Source organism: Aspergillus sclerotioniger, assembly GCF_003184525.1.
Source record: "Aspergillus sclerotioniger CBS 115572 chromosome Unknown BO94scaffold_32, whole genome shotgun sequence".
In the NCBI taxonomy this organism is placed as follows: Eukaryota; Fungi; Ascomycota; class Eurotiomycetes; order Eurotiales; family Aspergillaceae; genus Aspergillus; species Aspergillus sclerotioniger.
Genome location: NW_020291022.1, coordinates 281559 through 299982, shown reverse-complemented (window position 1 = coordinate 299982; position 18424 = coordinate 281559). Strand labels below are relative to the sequence as shown.

Here is an 18424-nt window from a genome sequence, read left to right as displayed (position 1 = left end):
TAAGCATTGCCACTTGTCGCGTCGAATGGGGTTGCAGGTGGGCTTCCTTGAGTAGTATTGGAGATAGCCCCCAATACTGCATAAAGAAATGCAAATAGGCGCTGTTGACAGTACATGGGAAGAGATATAGAATGGCTCAATAAGATGGAATTTATGCAAGAAATTGCCTCCTTAAAATGCTGTTGACGAGGTTTTGGTCAGCAGAAAGAATGTGAATATGCCCGGGGCTTCATTGATGACATAGGAAGCCAGTCCCTGAACAGGCCATGATTATTGAGGAAGCTGCAACCCGTGAGAGGAAACAGTACTGATGCAACAATGGGTAATCCGCTCCGTATAGGAGACCGATTTCGCATCCAAACTTGTTCACCAAAGCCTCATGGTAGAAACCACAAACTTGGTGACTCTCATTCTTCACAGTCGCTGAGGACGGAGTTAAATGTCAGATATCTGTACTTCACTGTAGTTTTTTATAATTCTAAGCCGATTCATAACCCAGGATCTTTGGGGGCGAGGATGATATGTATATAAGAGACTATTAGAGCACATAATGCAGCTGAAATGAATAATAATCGCCCAATATTCATACTTTCCATGAGGTCAATTATTGTGCATCACCTTTTACTGTATGCATCAACAGCTCGTTGTGAGTTGTCATTGACTTCTTTAGGCGATGATTACAGTTAGCCACCATCACGTGCTCTCGTGACACTGCGACGCGACCTTGTCGCGGCCAATTAAGACACCAGTTCTCATATTCAAATCAATCACGACGGCCTCTAATCACAGCCACCCATCTTGATCCTTATCATCTGCGGCAACTACTAAAGCAGCATCTTTTATCCAGTTATCATCACGCTTTTCAAGTCTACGCATCGCAGATCCCTGCGCCACCACCGATGCCCCGCACATACGGCAAGAAAAAGCAGACGCGGCTTGCCTTCGCTCCGGTAAGCTCCCCACCACCGAAAAGTGAGCAAGACTCAGATGGTGAGACGGATCGCCGGGCGAACTTGCGTTATGCGCATCCTTCCAAGCCAGTCTTACGGCGAGGTCGATCTCAGCCTGACAGTGAGTTTGCGAAAGGTTCTAAGTGATTAGTGTCATGTTGACCTAGTGGGACATGAACAGAGAGCCCCTCGCCGAAACATACCCCGGAAAAGACCTCTAAACCTGCTGAGGATAGCGAAAGCGATATAGATATTGTCCGCAGTGTGCGCAAAACCCCACAGAAAGGATCTCGGAAGCGCAAGAGAACAGACACATCTAGTTCCGACTCTCCTCCCCCCGCCTCCCAGAATGCCGCTGCCGCTGCCGCTGTCGCTGAAGAGAGCGACGCAGATGAGGTAGTCCCCATGTCTCGACGAAAACTGAGACGTGGTGTGGCCCCTAAAGCTGCCATTGTGGTTGAAGATGATGGATCAGAGGAGGAGCCGGTTCTCTCCTCTCCCATAAAACGCAGGAGACTTAATGTGAGCTCCGATGTTCCACAAACGCCACGTCGAAAAGTAGGCCAGGATGAACTAGATATAGAGGAGGACCTCGAGGCCTTGCAAGACTCAGGTATGATCACAAGAACAAAATTTCAGACAGCCTGTGCTCGTCACTGACGGATCTCGCTACAGTGGTTAAGGATACCCGAACTCGAGGTCGATTCGCGAACTCAGCACGGGCCCAGAGACAACAACACCTGGAAGCTCTACGTCGCCGGAGGGCAGGAAAGACACAATCGGATACAGAAAAGTCTAAAGGTGACTCTGAGGCAGCAAGGTCGAGCGAAAGTGAGGGTGAAGATGAGGGTGAAGCTGAAAGTGACAAGGCGACTCCAAACCGGCCAATCCGATTCCGTGACCGGCAAGAAGACAGTGACGTTGAATCTGCGATTGCAAGCAATGACGACCTGGACCGCTATGAAGACGACTTTGTGCTAGAAGACGACGATGATACCCTGGGGGCGCCTACAGGGCTAGAAGACATCCCCATCGAGTTTTCCAGACATGCCTACAAGCAACTCAAGGATTATTTTCAAGATGCGGTCGAATGGATGGTGCACAATCAGCTCAACCCAGCTTTCCCTCGCTCTGACCCCGTCTACGAAGTCGCATTCAGCAAACTCGAAGATGAAGTAAAGGGTCGTACCGGATCACAGCTAGTCTCATCGGTTTGGAACGCCAACTTTCGGAGAGCTCTCTTGGCCCGACCTCAGATTGAGATCACAACCTTCCCAACAATAGAGAACCATCCATGCGATGCCTGCAACCGCTCCGGACACCCGGCTTCGTTCGACATCAAATTATACGGACGAGCCTACTCACTAGAGACACTCGAGCCGCTTTCCGACGACGACGACGAGGACGACAGCGATGAGGAACGCGGCGAGGAACACGACGATAAAGAAAGAGACCGAGACGGCCATGTTTTACCAGACGAGAACACCCGATTCTTTCTTGGACGGTAAGGAACCGCTCACCCCCATCCACCACTTCCAGAACGCTGTATAACTAATACCTCCTTCCTCCAACCAGCCACTGCAAAAACAAAGCCACATTAGCCCACACACTAACCCACTGGCGATTCCATCTCAACGAGTGGGTTACCGGCTACCTCGAACACCAGGGCCACCTCTCCGACGCAGCAATCGTTAAGCGCAATAACTGGAGTCAAAAGCGGCAGATCAAGAAAGCCGTCCGAGTATTCGAATCGATGATCGAGGACGGCGAAGTGAAGAAGCTCTGGCGTGATTTTCACATCAACCTGCGAACCGCCAGAGAAACCACGGTACGTTAGATCATTGGAGACGATTTGTTATGTCGACATATGGATGCTAATCTTGTTATAGACTCTTGGGTAATAGCTCCAACCCTTTTCTTGCACCTGTTGTGCAATGTTCAGTTGCACATATTCATGGGTTTCTGGACAGTCAGCCCTACTTCACATAATTCTCTACCTCGCCTTTACGCCATTCTCATTGTCCATATGGATTTCATTCCTGGGCTGTTTCTGTGATGCTATGATACCCTATTTCTTTCTGTTGTTATTCTTCGGCTTCCCTTGCTTTCTTACTTCTATCATGATAAGAAGGGTATTAAGTTGGCCCCTACGGTTTATTCTTAGTCTCGAAGTTAATAAGTCTGAAGATCATTCACATTTCATTATCTAGAAACATGAGTCCAAAAATAGTGAAAATAGACATAAACGAAAAGAACAAAGAAAAAAAAAGGGGGAAATAAACCAGTATAGAAATACACACGTCGCCCAAACCAGGAGTTCTGGAATAAAAGGTTGAGAGGAGAAAAGTGATGCCAGAGACTCCGAACAGTAACAGGTAAGCAAGATAATTTCATGTCCAGATGGAACCACGCCATCTCTTTTTCTCTTATGCCGCGCTAGCCCAAATCAACGATTGAAAGGAAATGAATATATTCGCGAGTGTGAGCAGGTCAAATTCTAGGCCTGTGTTTCCTCCCGAATGTATTTCGAATCCCCATTTTGTACACGTGCTTTTAACCCAACATATACCGGATCATGCATTGCTAAATCATTATTCTCCCGCTCATTTTTGGAAGAGATCGATCGACTAATTTCGCGCATAAAGACTTCGTCATCGCCGTGATTTCGACATTCCGCCTCAGGCAGACCAATGCAATTCGTGATAAATCGTAGGTCTAACAACAGGCGGCTTCGAACAGGCTTCAGTTCAGAGCGGTGTTATGGTGGTTCCACAGGCCATGGCGCATTATCTATTCCCACCTGTTGCGATCTTCGTCTTTGACGGCGAGATTCATTTACAGGGAGGGTTGAGCCGGCTTCTCTTCACCAGCAGGGAGGCCGGGCGTAAGCATCTATTACGGGAAAAAATAATATGGTTAGTCGTTGCTCCGAAGAGTTCAGAAACATAAAACACGCATAGACGACCCCGATGACGTCTGTTTTTCTTTCTTGGCACGCGATAACAACGGAAAAGAGTTTTCACGTCATTTCCAATTGCCCCCGGAATCGGCAGCATAACGAAATAAATAATGGCGACAGCCAAGAGACAAGAGTCTGAATCGATCGAAATGAAGAACAAAAAGATCATGGTTGGTGACATACCTCGTTAGCACCCTTGATCATGCCCTGTTCGCGCTCCATCTGGATGTACTGCTCCTCTTCGGCGTAGGCCAGAGCCCACGGGACACCGAGAAGGAAGGCGCTGGTGCTGAGGATCCACAGCGCCTTACCGCTGAAGAGGACGCTGGACTTTGTGAAGGAGGTGACGGCGTCGACAGTGCTGGTGAACTGGCGGCGGGTGGAGGGGGGAACAATGTCTTTCAAGGCATAGAGACGGTCGTAGAAGGTCTCGGTGTCGAGCTCAAGGTCAGACTCAACGGAGATCTCGGATTCTGCGTGAACGGCATGTTAGAAGATGGTCTTCATATGTCTCGGATGACTGCGCCGATGGATGGATGGATGGATGGATCACTCCGGTATGGATAGATGGTTCGTGCGGATGTTGCGCGGAGTATGGAGGTAGGCGTGCGATTGCTCGCGTGAAATGGGTGCTAAATTGGATGTTCTTCTTTAATCAGAATGTCAATATACTAACCGGTGTCAGTGTAGTCGTCCTCATCCTCGTCGTCCGAGGTAAGAAGGACGTTGTGCTTGCTGGGCTGAGGCTTCTCCTGGGAGAAGTGCTCATCCTCGACTTCGGTAAGCTTGACCATTGTGACGGTGGAGGTGAAGGTGGAATAGGAGGATGGATAGGTGAAGGAGTGGTTTGCAGGGAGCACGGGCGAAGTTCGAGGCGATGGAGGAAAGTGTTGAGGACAGACGGAGATTGATGGAGGCCGGCGGATTCGAACTTCCGTTCCAACTTTTTTCCCGGGCGGAAACGAACTCAATGCGGTAAGGAGCTTCGACCTCTCCAGCCGATGAATCCTTTCACAGTACGTATCTGCTCCGTACAGTCCTTCATGATTCTTTCATTGGGTGAGATAGCACAACGGATGGTAATATATATTGTACATAATTGTATACATGGCTATCTCTAATTACATGGAGTGAAGAAAAAACGTAACCCGATACATCCCTCCCTCTCTATCCGATACACATAGAACGCTGAACAGCACCGGCCTGATACTGTCCGGGATTATCTGTTTTACAGGACCTGCTATCATGTCGGCATCAACTGTCTAGCAAATTACCTCCGTCCAAGCTTCCACCTGGCAATCCGCTCTTGGATTTCCTCCCAGGGGAAGGGGCGGAGCTTGTAGCCTTCCAGCTCGCCTTCCTGCAACACAACAGTGGGCTTGCCGGTGCCTCGTCCCTTGTTCTCGACAAGGCCACCGAAGACCTGTCTGGCGACCCGGCGAAGGTCCTCCACAGTCAAAGCCTCAATGTGCGCGCACATCTCTTTAACACCAATCTTGCGGCCGTGGACCTGAACCTGACGTCCGAGATCCTCCAATTCCACCATACGCGACTCCAGGTTCATCAGGAGCGATGAACGAAGCTGGTTCTTCGCACGGTTAACCTCCTGTGGCTGCAGGGCTTGGTATCCGTTGTCGAGAGTGAGAGCCTGGAACTCGCGACACATGACCTCCAACATCTCAGTCGTCCGGGTCGGGCTACAGGAAGCAGAGATTCCGAAGATTCCGCTGTCCGTGTAGCTGTGGTTGAATGCGATGCAGCTTTCAACCCATCCGTGCTGGTTCAGAACGTTGGTGTAGAGACGGGAATACATGCCCTTGCCGGGTCCACCAGCCGAGAAAGAACCGCCACCTCCGAGCAGGGTCTGGAGGGTAGCCAGTGCATAGATATCAGGGTTTGAGATTGGAAGCGCCTCGAAGGCAAGGTGGATATGGCTCAGCCGAGGCAGCATAGGGTTTGCAGGAGGAGGGATGGGGGGAAGAGACAGGAAACCACCAGTGTAGTGGGAGGGTCGGGTGAGGTCCAAAGTTGACGATTGCACCAACGACGGATCAAGTGGCGAAACGGAGGCACTTTGCGATCCAGAAGTGGAAAGCTTCTTCAAGAAGGGTAGCTTCGAAAGAAAACCTGACGAGTTGAGAGAGGATGCCGTGGTGGTTGTCGTTGACGACGGCGTGAACTGGGGAACTGTTGGCACCTGGCCCTCCTCAGCAGCCGACTCGGAGTGAGACAGAGTAGTCTCAATGCCCGCACCCGTAAGAGCAGGGCCATCTGTCTGCCTATGTGTCTGCATGTCACCGAAGTACTGCTCTGTAAGCTTCACTGCCACGTTGTGCGGCACACCAGCAAAGGCAACAACCATGCGCTCTGGGTTGAATAAGACCTCGCGGTATTTATCAACAACGGCTTTGTTGATTTCTCCCAGTCTCTCCCGTGGGCAAAGCAGAGGGTTTCCCAATGTGTTGTCCTTGTAGGCTGCCGTGTGTACCAGCTCGGGCAAGATGAGCTCCGGCTTGGACCAAATCTCCCCAATCTCATATTCAGCTGTCCCCAACTGCTGCAGAACCTCGTCCTCAGTGATAAGAGGGTCCCGAATAGTCTCCGCCAACAGCCCAAGGGTTGTCGGGACAGCCGAGTTGAAACTGGCAGACTGGTACATCAAGGATTCGCGGGAAGAAGCACACTGGATATTTCCTCCCAGGCTCTCCATAACTTCGAGCATTTGATCGCTGGTATGCGCTTTGGTTGACTTGAAAGCCAGTCGATCCATGATGTGGCTCACACCCCGTAGACTCTCATCTTCGTAGCGAGATCCGGCATCGACGTAAACTCCGACACCAGCAAAAGGACCCGGCAGGGATTCAGTAGCGACGCGGATACCGTTTGGCAAAGTTATGATCTGCTCTAGCTCGGCGGGGTCCTATGGCGCGAAACAAACGTAAGTTTTAGTCAACAGTTCGAATGAACCCTCCAAACCGGGGATCATGCACCGGGTTCCTTACCTTGGAGCCGTTCTCATTAACGGTAGCGAAGCTTCTCGCTGAGCGAGGCACGCGAGCGAGTGGCTTTGCGGACTCAACGGCCCGAAGTACAGAGCGGCGCATATTGAAGATTAATGATGGTCAAATGGCCGAGAGGTCTCAATTCGAACTGCTCACTTCCCGGACGGCGTGAAAGCTGCGTGCCGGAGATGTCGTCGTCACGCCGGCGCCGCAAGGATTTGGACTCAGATCGCTTATCTAATCACCTAGGCGCTCCGCGCACACGACGTCAGAGTTCAGACAGGCAGGATATCTTCGGATCGAGTACAATGGAAGCCAACGTCTCCTTTTGTCTTATACTGATCGATGATATGGTTGAAAGTCTACGGCAGATGCTTAACTTCATAAAGTCTACCAGAGCCTGAGTCATATCCGAATATGAGGAAGGCCGGCCTGTGGTTCCTTCCAAATGGTTAGTAATGGAAGATCTAGAATGTCCAGTTGAGTAATGCAGCAGAAAGTTGCCATGGCATTTTCGCACAGAGAAGAAACAGTCTATCATTCCAATCTGGTAGGCAATAAGCAGACAGGAATCTTGCACCATGCACCCAATCTCCATTTTTTGAACTTTTTCTAGACAGACCGGCTTATCGAGAAACGCCATGCTAAGAAACTATGGGTGCGCCGAGGCCCAGGCGCGATACCAGTCAAGGCACGAGGCGTTGGCCACACTCGCACCAATCTTAATGTTCAGACCGCAAAGGATCTGCTTCACGGCATTTTCAACCTTCTTTCCGTTGGATGTCACCGGTATCTCTGGACAGACGTCCACAATGCCGGGGACATGACGAGGGCTGAGTTCTTTGCGGATTGTCGCTTGGATACGAGTTGCAAGGTCGGAGGGTATGACTGTAGGAACATCCCCTGGTGTTGCCAGCTTCACAAAGAGGACTACTGTCTCATCTGTATCGATACCATCGCGTCGCCGTCCAATGCACAGGGAATCTTCAACTTCATCCGCAAAGTGTTTCAGAAGAATATTGTATATCTCTGCGCTGCCGAACCGAACCCCAGCCGGCTTCAGCACACCGTCACTACGGCCCAGCATTACCACGCCCCCAGTATGAGGGTCCAGTCGCACGAAATCACCATGATGCCAAATTGTCGGCCCGAAGACATCAAAGTAGCTTTTGCGGTATTTCTCTGCTCCAGCCGGACCGGGAGGCCAGAACATAACGGGCTGCGCAGGAAAAGGCTTAGTACACACCAGATCGCCGGGTTCGCCGGACGTTGAAACGTCATTTCCTGCGTAGTCGTAAGCAGAGACGGCCATCCCCAAGCAGCGGCACTGAATCTCCCCCTTGTAGACGGGTAGGATCGGACAGCTGCCGCAGAAGAGCGACAAGATATCGGTGCCACCGGTAATAGAACCCAGCATAATGTCCGCCTTGATGGACGAGTACACATACTCAAACGTCGATGGTGCCAGCGGAGAGCCCGTGCTAAAGATGGCCTCCAATGTCTCCAGGCTTGTCGGCCGATTGGGGTGGCTTGTCGGATGCAGCGAAGCCTGTTCCAAGATGGACAGATACTTGGCAGAGGTTCCAAAGTGTGTTATCCGCAATTCATCGATCAGACGTGGCATTGCCATATCCCCCTTTCCATCTTCCGGATCAAATGGTCGGAAAGGAGAGCCATCATAGAGCACAATGGTAGCACCGCTGGCAAGGCCGGAGACTAGCCAATGCCACATCATCCAAGTAGTCGTTGTGAAGTAGAACAGGCGGTCGCCTGGGCGAAGGTCACAGTGAAGCACATGTTCCTTTTTATGTTGCAGCAGCGTTCCCAGTGCGCCATGAACAATTGGCTTTGGTGCCCCTGTAGTACCTGATGAATATAGTATGTAGACTGGATGTTCGGGCCCCAGACTTGTAAATTCAAGAGGGGCAGAAGGGTTGTTGGCTGTAGAAAGGAAAGACTTGTAAGAGAAAACCTTTCCACGCGATGGCATCACCTCCTGAAGGTCGAATCCATAAGACCGAACTGTGTCGAATACGACCAGAATGTCCAGGTTCGGCAGCCCTGGGACGATTTGACGCAATTTAGCATCTGCACCGTGTACTTTTCCATTGTATAGAGATGCATTATCGGCGAACAAGATCTTCGGCTCTATTTGCTGGAGACGCTCTAGCACTGCATGCACACCGGTATCGGGTGACACGCCTGTCCAGAAGGCACCGATTGATGCCGTTGCCAGCATCGCCACAACCGTGTTGGTGTGATTGCCTAGGAACCCTGCGACTCGATCCCCTGCCCGCAGACCCGAGTCTTTCAGCGTGTTAGCACATCTACGAACCCGATCCCGTAGTTCCTTCCATGAGACAAACTCCCGATCTGCTTCCGTAGCAGCGATCACCGCAACTGCGTTCTCGTCAGGGGACGTAGCTGGGTATAGAAGATTCTCAGCGAAATTGAGCCTAGCTCCCTCGAAAAACTTTGGTCGAGGGAATAGAAGCTGGTCTGAGCTCAAAACCTATAAGAAAGTTAGCTATCTTGATAAAGGCGAAGACGGACGCTGATATCTAGCTACCGTTCTGTTGCGAGAAGAATCAGGAGAACTAGTTAACTCACCCGGTCATATGGCTTATGCGCTCGAATGGCGGTATAATTCCAAACATCTTCCCAGAACTTGGCAGGCTCAGACACACTCCACTGCCAGAGGTCATTGTAACTGGTCATAGACAGACCGTGCTTGGTATTGGACGTTTGAATGAAGTCAAATATCTGGGTGGTGTGAGGGCTGGAGTGTCGCCATAGTTCTGTGGAACTGGCCTCGTTGGTGGATCTGGTCATCATAAAAGATTGTCGATTTGCTGTCACAAGAAAACGACGGTCGCAGCTTTGTGGTTTAGCTGTAGGTGTAGTAGAAGGTCGTACGGAGTAGTAGATGGTGCAATCAAGTGAGCCGAGGACCTCCCGCCCTGATAGAGTTCCAGTTTTTGTGGCTCGTCGTTCGTTCAGTATTCAAGACCTGATGACCACACGACCTTGATTAGATTGTATACGAGCCTTGGTCTTGACCTGAGAGGAAATGATTGCAATGAAGGCCGTTTACGTTGCACTAGGATGAGCGTGCAAGTCTACTCTGTACCTCGGGGGCGGAATCGTAGTACCTAGTCGAAGGACGGAATACGCAAGGGGATTTCCGCGATGAGCAGACAATCGACTGGGACCTACTCTGTAGAGTGGGTAGATATACTGTAGGGTAAGGTCTCTTGGGTACCATTCCGCGCTGTTCAAGCACCCATTTGCCGATAAAACCAAGAGGATCTTCAAATCGACCAAGTCATTCAACTGCTCCCCGCCACGTACTTCGAGTCATTGTTGTCGGCTCGGAACCTCGAGCCGGAGCCGATATCATATGGCCTGAGGCAGCAACAAGGACCATCTATCTGCACTCTGCATCCTGTGGTATGCAAATGCAACGAAATCCACGCCAATTTGTAGCAGATGCAATGGGGGAGTAGCGGTGAAATCTAGCTGTCAAACACTCGAGTTACAGGGAATGGATGGCAGTTTCAGGGTGCCTCCGGGGGGCCATCACCTTGCGTTGCCCCTTTCTTTCGGTGGAAACTCAAATGCGCAACGCAACGGATGGAATCGTGGAACTTGGAAGGGTCCAGGGGCGGCGGGTATGGTTACCGTCAGATTACCGGCCGGCCACGACGGCCAGGTACTCGGACGGCGCACGGGCAGTCCACAATACCGCCCTGTGACGCCCGGATGGGTCAGGTTTCCACCCGTAACCCCATCGTCATTTGCAATCTCGCCAGCAAAAAATGCGCTTTTCGCGCCCCAACCAAACCCTAGCAGGGTCTAGCACTACCGTACGAATACGGAGGCCAGCTTCTAGCCTCGTACGTTGTTTATTCCCATTACTTCCATAATCCATTATTATTCATAATCGCCTTGGGGTTTTTTTTATTCGCGGCACAAACCCGATTATTCACCCAATCTGTCTTCTTCCCGTTGCTCGAACTTCAGGGCCCAGTCCATCCTCCGTCCTCTTCTTCGTCTTCCCTTTCGTTCGACCTTGCCCAGCAACCGACCTACTGCCATTGCTCGCCGTCTTCAACCCTAGGCACTGCTTTCTCAAACGGTCAATCCGGTCGATTGATTCCCTTTGGCTTAGGGATCCGACCGATCCCGTCGTCGAAGGGCTCCGTGCCCTCTACTAGTCCTGTTCCTCCACGTGCGAAGGTACGTGACTGATCAACCCGGATTCTCCGGAGTCTCTCTCGACAAAACGCCTCTCCCCTTTCCCCCTAAACCCCTCCGCGCTGCACTCCCTCATCGCTCGATTCCCTATTTTTGCTTGCGACACGCAATTCGTCGGTCGCTTAACCATTCTGCCCTTCTTCTCCCCGCCTCGTGTGACGGCGACTGACTGTGGCTCCGTCGTCATTCAGGTGACATTGATCGAGTGTCGTTCCCTGTCGAGTCGGAGAGAAGTATAAAGAAGGTCAGATCAAAGGAGTACGCTGCCTACAGCCAAGTCCGTCTGCTACCTATTAGGTGGTGCTTGCCGTACTCAGCCGCTTGAGAGCCGCGGTAGAAGTTCCTTCATTCTCTCCGTGCTGCACAACCTTGCTTGTTGCTCTCTCTGGCTGTTTCCTTGCGATGCCTCGTCGCGCTGCTAGTTCTTCCGCCAACGACCCCTCCAACGCGCCCTCTTCTTCATCCACCTCCGGAAAGGGTGGTATCGCCATCAAGGCGCCCGCCGTTCTACCTAACCGCCTAAGCCAGCTCTTTTCGACCTCTCCTAAGTCCAAGGCCGAACCTCAGACTGCGCAGGCCGCTGTCCAATCGGCCAGTGGAATCTTGACCTCAAGCACTGCCACCCCGCCAATCAGTTCGGCTTCTCTGTCGCTTCCCACGATTTCTCTCTCCACTGCCACTGCAGGTAACCCAAACATGGATGAACCACCGACCACACTCTTTCAGCCGCCTTCACCCGAAGAGGCTCGTCGCCTGGCGAAGCAACATGCTCAGTTCGGCCCCATCGGTCACCACAGTCACCGGTACACCAGTCGACACCCTGGCGGTCCCTTTCCGGAGCCTGTAATGGACGAACCGCCGTATTATTATCTCCTCACCACATATATCAGTTATCTTATCCTAATCGCCTTCGGTCATGTACGAGACTTTTTCGGAAAACGCTTTCGCGAGGAGAACTATCGGCATCTGAAGCCTCAAAATGGTTACGGCGCCCTGAACAGCGACTTTGATAACTTCTACGTGCGTCGCCTCAAGTTGCGTATTAACGACTGCTTTGAACGTCCCGTCACTGGAGTCCCTGGTCGCTACATCACCTTGATCGATCGGGCCACGGATGACCACAACAGGCACTTCTATCTTACCGGAACGACCACCGACACCCTGAACTTGAGTTCATACAATTATCTTGGATTCGCTCAGTCTGAAGGTCCCTGCGCAGATATTTCTGAGGAAACGATTAGAAAATATGGCATTACTTCCGTGAGTACTCGCGCCGAGGTTGGATCGCAGGATCTCCATGTGGAGGTAGAGGATTTGGTCGCCAAGTTTGTGGGTAAAGAAGCTTCCATGGTTTTCTCCATGGGCTTCGGTACCAACGCAAACATTTTCCCGGCTTTAGTCAACAAGGGCTGTCTGATCATCTCCGATGAGCTAAACCATGCCTCGATTCGTTTCGGTGCGCGTCTCTCTGGGGCTTCTATTGCCATGTTCAAGCACAATGACATGCGGGATCTGGAGGCAAAGCTCCGCGAAGCTATCAGCCAAGGCCAACCCCGTACCCACCGGCCTTGGAAGAAGATTTTGGTTGTCGTTGAAGGACTCTACTCCATGGAGGGTTCCATGTGCAATCTCCCCGGATTGATCATACTGAAGAGGCGCTACAAGTTCCACCTGTTTATCGATGAAGCCCATTCTGTCGGTGCTGTGGGCCCCAGGGGACGTGGTGTCTGTGACTACTTTGGAATCGATACGAACGAAGTCGACATCCTCATGGGAACACTGACCAAATCTTTCGGTGCCAACGGTGGCTATGTTGCCGCGGATAGGGCAATGATCGACAAACTTCGAGCTACCAACTCCGGTGTCGTCTATGGCGAGGCTCCTGCCCCGGCTGTTTTGGCGCAAATCATGTCAGCCCTGCGGATTATTAGCGGCGAGCTTGTTCCGGGCCAGGGCGAAGAGCGACTGCAACGTTTGGCCTTCAACTCTCGGTACCTCCGCCTGGGGTTGAAGCGTCTTGGCTTTATAGTGTACGGCCACGATGATTCGCCGATTATACCTGTTCTCCTATTCAACCCTGCCAAGATGCCGGCCTTTTCTCACGAGATGCTAAAACGGAAGATTTCCGTTGTCGTCGTGGGTTACCCGGCTACGCCGCTGGTGTCTTCCCGCGCCCGGTTCTGCGTCTCTGCCTCCCATACCAAGGAAGATCTTGACCGGATCCTGACTGCTTGTGATGAGATTGGCAATGTCTTGCAGCTCAAGTTCTCCACCGGCATAGCGGGTGGTGCCTTCCCTTCGAGTGAGGACGCGACTCCACCTCCGGAGATGGAGAAGGAGTGGCGTCGCAAGCGAAACAACAAGATCGTTCCTCCCAGATGGCAGATCGAGGATGTTATCAGACGAGGCGTTCAGGACGTCAAGTCGCCTCTGTACTAGATTGTCTGCCGCTTATTGTTGTCACCGAGCTTCCTGGCTTCTTGCACTGCTAAGCCCTGTCTGATGACGCCGTGACGATGCTGTTGCATATATGCTCGGAGTTCCTCAGCACATTCACCGGACTCGTTTGATGCCGGTTATGCCGCGTCGCTGGTCGATTCGAGGCTACTCCACCTGCTTCCTGTGTATTATTAGACGGCCACACGGTCGTCCCGTTTATGTTGACTTTGCCTGCACGTACCCAAAGGAAAACCCTAAAAAGGATCATGAACCCCTGATGCCAGGTGAACGCCCTGTGGCGTTCATTCCCTGATTCACATTGTTTGCGCTCCTCAAACCTGCCAAACACATCACCCAACTGTTTAACAAACAATTGGTCATGACTCGCATGCGTCTGTTTATTTTCTCCATCTCTTTCTTCACTTCACCTTCTCCCTCTTCCTGCCCCCTTTTTTCTTCTTGCCCCTTCTTTCATTGTTACCCTATAGATATTACTGCTGACTCGGTTCCCCTCACCAAGTGCTGGAGGGCTGGGACCAGAGTGAGCCGCTTATTGTTTAAACATGGGGCTATGCAACTGTACCTACATAATGAAATTGATGAGAGGGTGGGAACGAATGGACTGACTGACTGGGCCCGGCGATTCGCGGTTGGGGCGCGCCGCCACTTAGCGATTATAATTACATGACTGTTAATATTCTTTTCATGAAAATTTCAAATCTACTTTTGCAGTTTTAACTTGGTATTTATTACTTTGGTAGGATTGTAGGGAAGTGTAATGTCAATTTCTTGGTTTTTTTGTAATCTACCAGAGTTGAAATAAGTGTAGCCCATCCAGTCCAGTAAGGCAATAGTTTAAGTAAGCGAGACAATAGAAAGTTAGCTATGCTCTACATCTTTCAGAGCAAAGAAATTCACATATGATGTTATCGTATGTATGTATGTATGTATCTAGTATAAACTAGAGGATGTAATAGAAGCCCAATGTTATCAGATACCCAAGCAAACCCGAACGAAAACCCCAATCAAAAGCGCCAATGAGATCCTAGAAGCAAATGCTATGCCCTTGTCAAGAATCAAGTCTTCGGTAATGAAGATATTCTAGGTACCTAGTCACCCACCGTTCCTCGGATGAGAACTCCAAATAGCAAAGATAGTGCAGAAAGCACATAACCAATCAAAAAAAGCCCCCAAAGCAAAGTCTATTCCTGTGAAAGGAGATAGGATAGCCATAACGTCGTGAAATAATCATGTTCGCCTGTTGTATGCAGGTACCTGAGCTGGAATATGCGGTACCGGTATGCAGAAACCAAAAATAGCGAAAAGGGTAATAGTAATACAGCATGAGGTCGAAATCAAACTGTACCGTATCTCCCACGCTCGTTCTGCAGGAGAGATTGGTTTTCCTGTGCAGGGTCAGTGGCGTCGGAGGGGAATCCTCGCTCGGGGGACACAGAAGGGATCCAGCCCCTCATCCAGCCCCGAACGCGGGTCCAATGACCACGTCCGTCTTTGGGGTCCTCGACTTGCATGATGGACTCATCGTCCCGGGATCCGTACATGAGAAACTGCACGCCCATCATTCCGTCAAAGGCTAGCACACCAAAGGCTCCTAGGAAGAAAGGAGTAGCCAGGGCGACCCATTCAGTGCGGTTGTTGCCGCCTGCGTCGGCCCAGCCACCGCCTCCGTAGGGAGGAAAGTCGTACCAGGCGTTGGGGTTGGTAAGCAGGGAGGCGGAGTAAAAGAGGTTTCCGCAGAAGGCAGCCATGAAGAGCAAGGGGGAGAGGCCTGAGGTGCTCTTCCGGCAGTAGTTCTTGTATAATTGGGGTGGCCGGGAGCCGAGGTAGAGGAATGTCGACATCCAGGAGATGATCCGGCCGAGGATTTCGAGGGTGTGCTGTGAGGATTCAGAGGCCGTTTGCTGCTCTGTCGGGGTGGCATTGGCCACGACGGCGCAGAGCATAGATGCCAGTAAGAGCGTGCGTGGGGATCCCATTGGAAGGCTGAGGCCACTGCCGGAACGAGTGATTGAGCGCTTTGAGGAGCTCAGTTTCTCATTGGAGTAGGATGGGGATTGTCCGTTCAAGGTGGTCACGGCAGGGTCCTTGATGTCCTTCATATCCTTGGGATTTGACGGAGTAGGAGTCTCTGTAGAACGTGGGGCATGACTGAAAGAGTCGTTCTCGGAGAAGGAGACGCCTTCCAAGACACTGGCCGGTGTTTGGTCATAGTCCGTGTGAGAGAGGGCACCGTAGCCATCGTACCGTCCCTTGTAGTGTGTGTACCAGAAGTACTGGAAGACCAGAGTCACGTCAACACATACGTAATAGCCAGCCACGATGACCTGCCAGCCGGCTTGTCGGGTGAGCAGAGCCCCGATAAGGTTGCTAGTGTCACCCAGACACCACTCCACGAGGAAGAACAGTGACAAGCCGGCTGTCGACTGTATTTGGTAGTTCTTGTATATTTGTGGTAGCTGAGCGAATAGCCATGACACGATACTGAGTGTGCCCAACACGGAGGATATAAAGGCTAACGGGGTAGGGAGACAGATGTGGAGGTATGAGGACACGGCCGCGAGGAAGGGCGATGTCGGTTCACAGTGCTGCGGGAGTACCGCTTGAATGTGATGTAATATCGGAGGAGGCATTGCGGTTGCTTCTGCTGTTTTCACTGTGGTTGTGACGTCGTGACGCTCGAAACACTCTGGATTGGAGTATAGGAGGTTCTTGTAGCAGTGGGAAGGGACCCCGGATAAGACACGGCGATAAGGAGGACAAAGGGCGGGAAGGAGAGGATATAGTTCGAGGAAACGGAGGAGCGATCCGATCAACAGCTGACTGCTGGATGGCACGATGCGAGACGGGGAGGGGAGGGAGCAGAATGTCTGACTGCCTGAATGAATGAATGAAAGAAAGGGAAGGGGGGGAAAGGAAAGGAAAGGAAGATGAAGGGAGTCACACTGGCAGCCTCGAGATCGGGTCACGCGTGAGGATGATAGCCCATCCATTCCCTATCGGGGGCAGCTGATTGGGCCGAGACGGGGGCAAAGGGACTCGGAATGGAGCGGACTCCGTTCGGAAATCTTGACTAACTCCCATCAATAATTGTCGGGGGCGCCAGATGGTTTGTTCGTTGCTGATCTTCAGCGCCGGGCTTGCGGTGGCTGCCCGGACTGGGTCCGGTGCAGATGCCTTCATCCCTCCCTCATCCCTCTTCCTCAGCTCCACTACCAACCTGCTCCAGCTCTACGTCCCCGGGATCATCCTTTATCTTCTCTGCTGCGCTTCGGTCGGCTGCTCACATTCCCGCCACATTCATGTCCAAAACCCCCCGAAATACGTACGTCGGAGTGAGCGTGGGGTAACACGGACGATACCGGGTGATCATGTAGGCCTGGTTAGACTTTTTTTTCAACTCATAATGGCTCTCTACCATGGGTTGGTAGGAAGTCTTCGCAAGGCAGAGACGGCATTGTCCAGGTCAGCCCGTGGGAATCCACGGGCACTCACGGCTCCCCGGAGTCCTGACCCACTCCTCCAGTGTTCAAGGTTAAATTTAGGCCAGCACAGAGCATCTCGGCCGCAACCCTATCCCCGCTGTCTCCAGCTCTCGTCATGGTGTGCTGGAGCCTGAAGATTATGTATGACCAGGGATCAGAGAGTTTCGGGGCACCTTTGTTTTCGTGGCTTGCGTCATGCTTCTCCGAAAAGATCAGGAGGTTATTCCTTCTAGGGACCGCAAACGATAGACACTTCTGGAGTCAAGAGTTGGCCCGTTATCGTGGCCATCTCTTTATCATCTCTTTATCAGTTAGATAAAGAGACAGAGGAGGAACCCTGAGGGACACAGAACATGGCAATAAAAGATTCGTTGAATCCCCAATAGTCCCTTGATAATTAATTCAACGCTTATCAAAACCATCTCCACCACGCTATATCTACGGATTTCCCCATAATCCACATCTAATCTACACATACGACTTTCATCCATCTCCTAATCTGTGTGAAACATAATAATGGATTACCCCATGAATCTTCAAACCTCTTGGACAAAACCCACGCGATCAATTACTCGATTGTCAAAATAGTCTCACCGCCTATAGAGATTTTCAGATCGAGGCGCGTAACCAGGATCTGTGATGACACTAACACATGCAGGTACAGGGGGGGACGGGTCTGTGGTGATAGGACCCTGAATTATCGTCATTGTTCCCTTCAACATCCTGATCACTGACAATGATCTTACAGATTTCCATCGATTCATAAGCCTCCACTCACTCATTATTCGAAGTTGCACCTTACATCCTGCCATACCCATCCTCAGCACTACTAAATCAATTCCTATAATAACGCCTCTTATACCCTCATCGACCACAACCCCAAGGTCCCGGTCATCCTATTTCAGAAAGATCCCCTCACACAATGACATCAGGTCACACCATCAGCTCAAGAAATAGCCTCATCCCGTCAGTATCCATCGAAACAGCAATCACAACCGTATACAAGCTACCTCTCATGCCATCCAGAAATATTCACCAACTACCCCACTATCACCTCAGTCACTTTCGTACCTGCAGACTCATCCAGATTCTCTCACTATGTTTAATTCCCTAACTATCGCGTCAACGCGTCTCCAACCCCCTCTTTTATTGGTTCATCTGAGAGAAGTGAATTTTCGCGATTCCTTTGACATCCACAACAGCCTAGCTTTATGATTAACTAGCCATCATATGCGTATGCATATACAAAGCAATCCAATATCTATCTAACTACCCAAGTAAGTAACAAACAAACCAAGCAATCGGGTATCTACA

The 18424-nt window shown here is 51.2% G+C and overlaps 6 protein-coding genes across 6 annotated transcripts; 2 read left to right on the top strand and 4 right to left on the bottom strand.

Annotated features, from left to right (window-relative positions):
* The first annotated feature begins 775 nt into the window (after positions 1–775).
* On the top strand, positions 776–3169 carry BO94DRAFT_525179 (uncharacterized protein). The gene is made up of 5 exons (XM_025610300.1): positions 776–1071; positions 1132–1563; positions 1626–2454; positions 2526–2778; positions 2840–3169. Exons 1-5 carry the CDS (start codon positions 900–902, stop codon positions 2849–2851), a joined length of 1698 nt encoding a protein of 565 aa, XP_025463445.1. The 5' UTR covers positions 776–899; the 3' UTR covers positions 2852–3169.
* A 616-nt stretch (positions 3170–3785) lies between these two features.
* BO94DRAFT_475300 (mitochondrial import receptor subunit TOM22) lies at positions 3786–4703 on the bottom strand (the record flags this gene model as incomplete). Its single annotated transcript, XM_025608556.1, has 3 exons — positions 3786–3842; positions 4093–4382; positions 4586–4703. 3 exons carry the CDS (start codon positions 4701–4703, stop codon positions 3786–3788), a joined length of 465 nt encoding a protein of 154 aa, XP_025463444.1.
* Positions 4704–4951: 248 nt separating this feature from the next.
* On the bottom strand, positions 4952–7271 carry BO94DRAFT_578378 (mitochondrial-processing protease subunit alpha). Its single transcript, XM_025615211.1, has 2 exons — positions 6912–7271; positions 4952–6829 (listed from the first exon to the last, which is right to left on the bottom strand). Exons 1-2 carry the CDS (start codon positions 7011–7013, stop codon positions 5180–5182), a joined length of 1752 nt encoding a protein of 583 aa, XP_025463443.1. The 5' UTR covers positions 7014–7271; the 3' UTR covers positions 4952–5179.
* Positions 7272–7439: 168 nt separating this feature from the next.
* On the bottom strand, positions 7440–9878 carry BO94DRAFT_242760 (acetoacetate--CoA ligase family protein). The gene is made up of 2 exons (XM_025606382.1): positions 9522–9878; positions 7440–9423 (listed from the first exon to the last, which is right to left on the bottom strand). Exons 1-2 carry the CDS (start codon positions 9744–9746, stop codon positions 7564–7566), a joined length of 2085 nt encoding a protein of 694 aa, XP_025463442.1. The 5' UTR covers positions 9747–9878; the 3' UTR covers positions 7440–7563.
* Positions 9879–11366: 1488 nt separating this feature from the next.
* Positions 11367–13797, top strand: lcb2 (putative serine palmitoyltransferase 2). The gene has a single exon (XM_025606381.1). The coding sequence runs from the start codon at positions 11571–11573 to the stop codon at positions 13605–13607; it is 2037 nt and encodes a 678-aa protein (XP_025463441.1). The 5' UTR covers positions 11367–11570; the 3' UTR covers positions 13608–13797.
* A 1165-nt stretch (positions 13798–14962) lies between these two features.
* On the bottom strand, positions 14963–16258 carry BO94DRAFT_475477 (PQ-loop repeat-containing protein; the record flags this gene model as incomplete). Its single annotated transcript, XM_025608570.1, has 1 exon — positions 14963–16258. The coding sequence occupies one exon, from the start codon at positions 16256–16258 to the stop codon at positions 14963–14965; it is 1296 nt and encodes a 431-aa protein (XP_025463440.1).
* Positions 16259–18424: the final 2166 nt, after the last annotated feature.

Bases quoted from the DNA above. Each gene is read 5' to 3' on its own strand.
- BO94DRAFT_525179 (XM_025610300.1), top strand. From the start codon at position 900: ATGCCCCGCACATACGGCAAGAAAAAGCAGACGCGGCTTGCCTTCGCT. The intron at 1,564-1,625 runs GTATGATCACAA...ATCTCGCTACAG, and splicing joins CGAGGCCTTGCAAGACTCAG to TGGTTAAGGATACCCGAACT. The intron at 2,455-2,525 runs GTAAGGAACCGC...TCCTCCAACCAG, and splicing joins ACCCGATTCTTTCTTGGACG to CCACTGCAAAAACAAAGCCA.
- BO94DRAFT_578378 (XM_025615211.1), bottom strand. From the start codon at position 7,013: ATGCGCCGCTCTGTACTTCGGGCCGTTGAGTCCGCAAAGCCACTCGCT. The intron at 6,830-6,911 runs GTAAGGAACCCG...TTCGCGCCATAG, and splicing joins TTAATGAGAACGGCTCCAAG to GACCCCGCCGAGCTAGAGCA.
- BO94DRAFT_242760 (XM_025606382.1), bottom strand. From the start codon at position 9,746: ATGATGACCAGATCCACCAACGAGGCCAGTTCCACAGAACTATGGCGA. The intron at 9,424-9,521 runs GTGAGTTAACTA...ACTTTCTTATAG, and splicing joins CGCATAAGCCATATGACCGG to GTTTTGAGCTCAGACCAGCT.
- lcb2 (XM_025606381.1), top strand. From the start codon at position 11,571: ATGCCTCGTCGCGCTGCTAGTTCTTCCGCCAACGACCCCTCCAACGCG.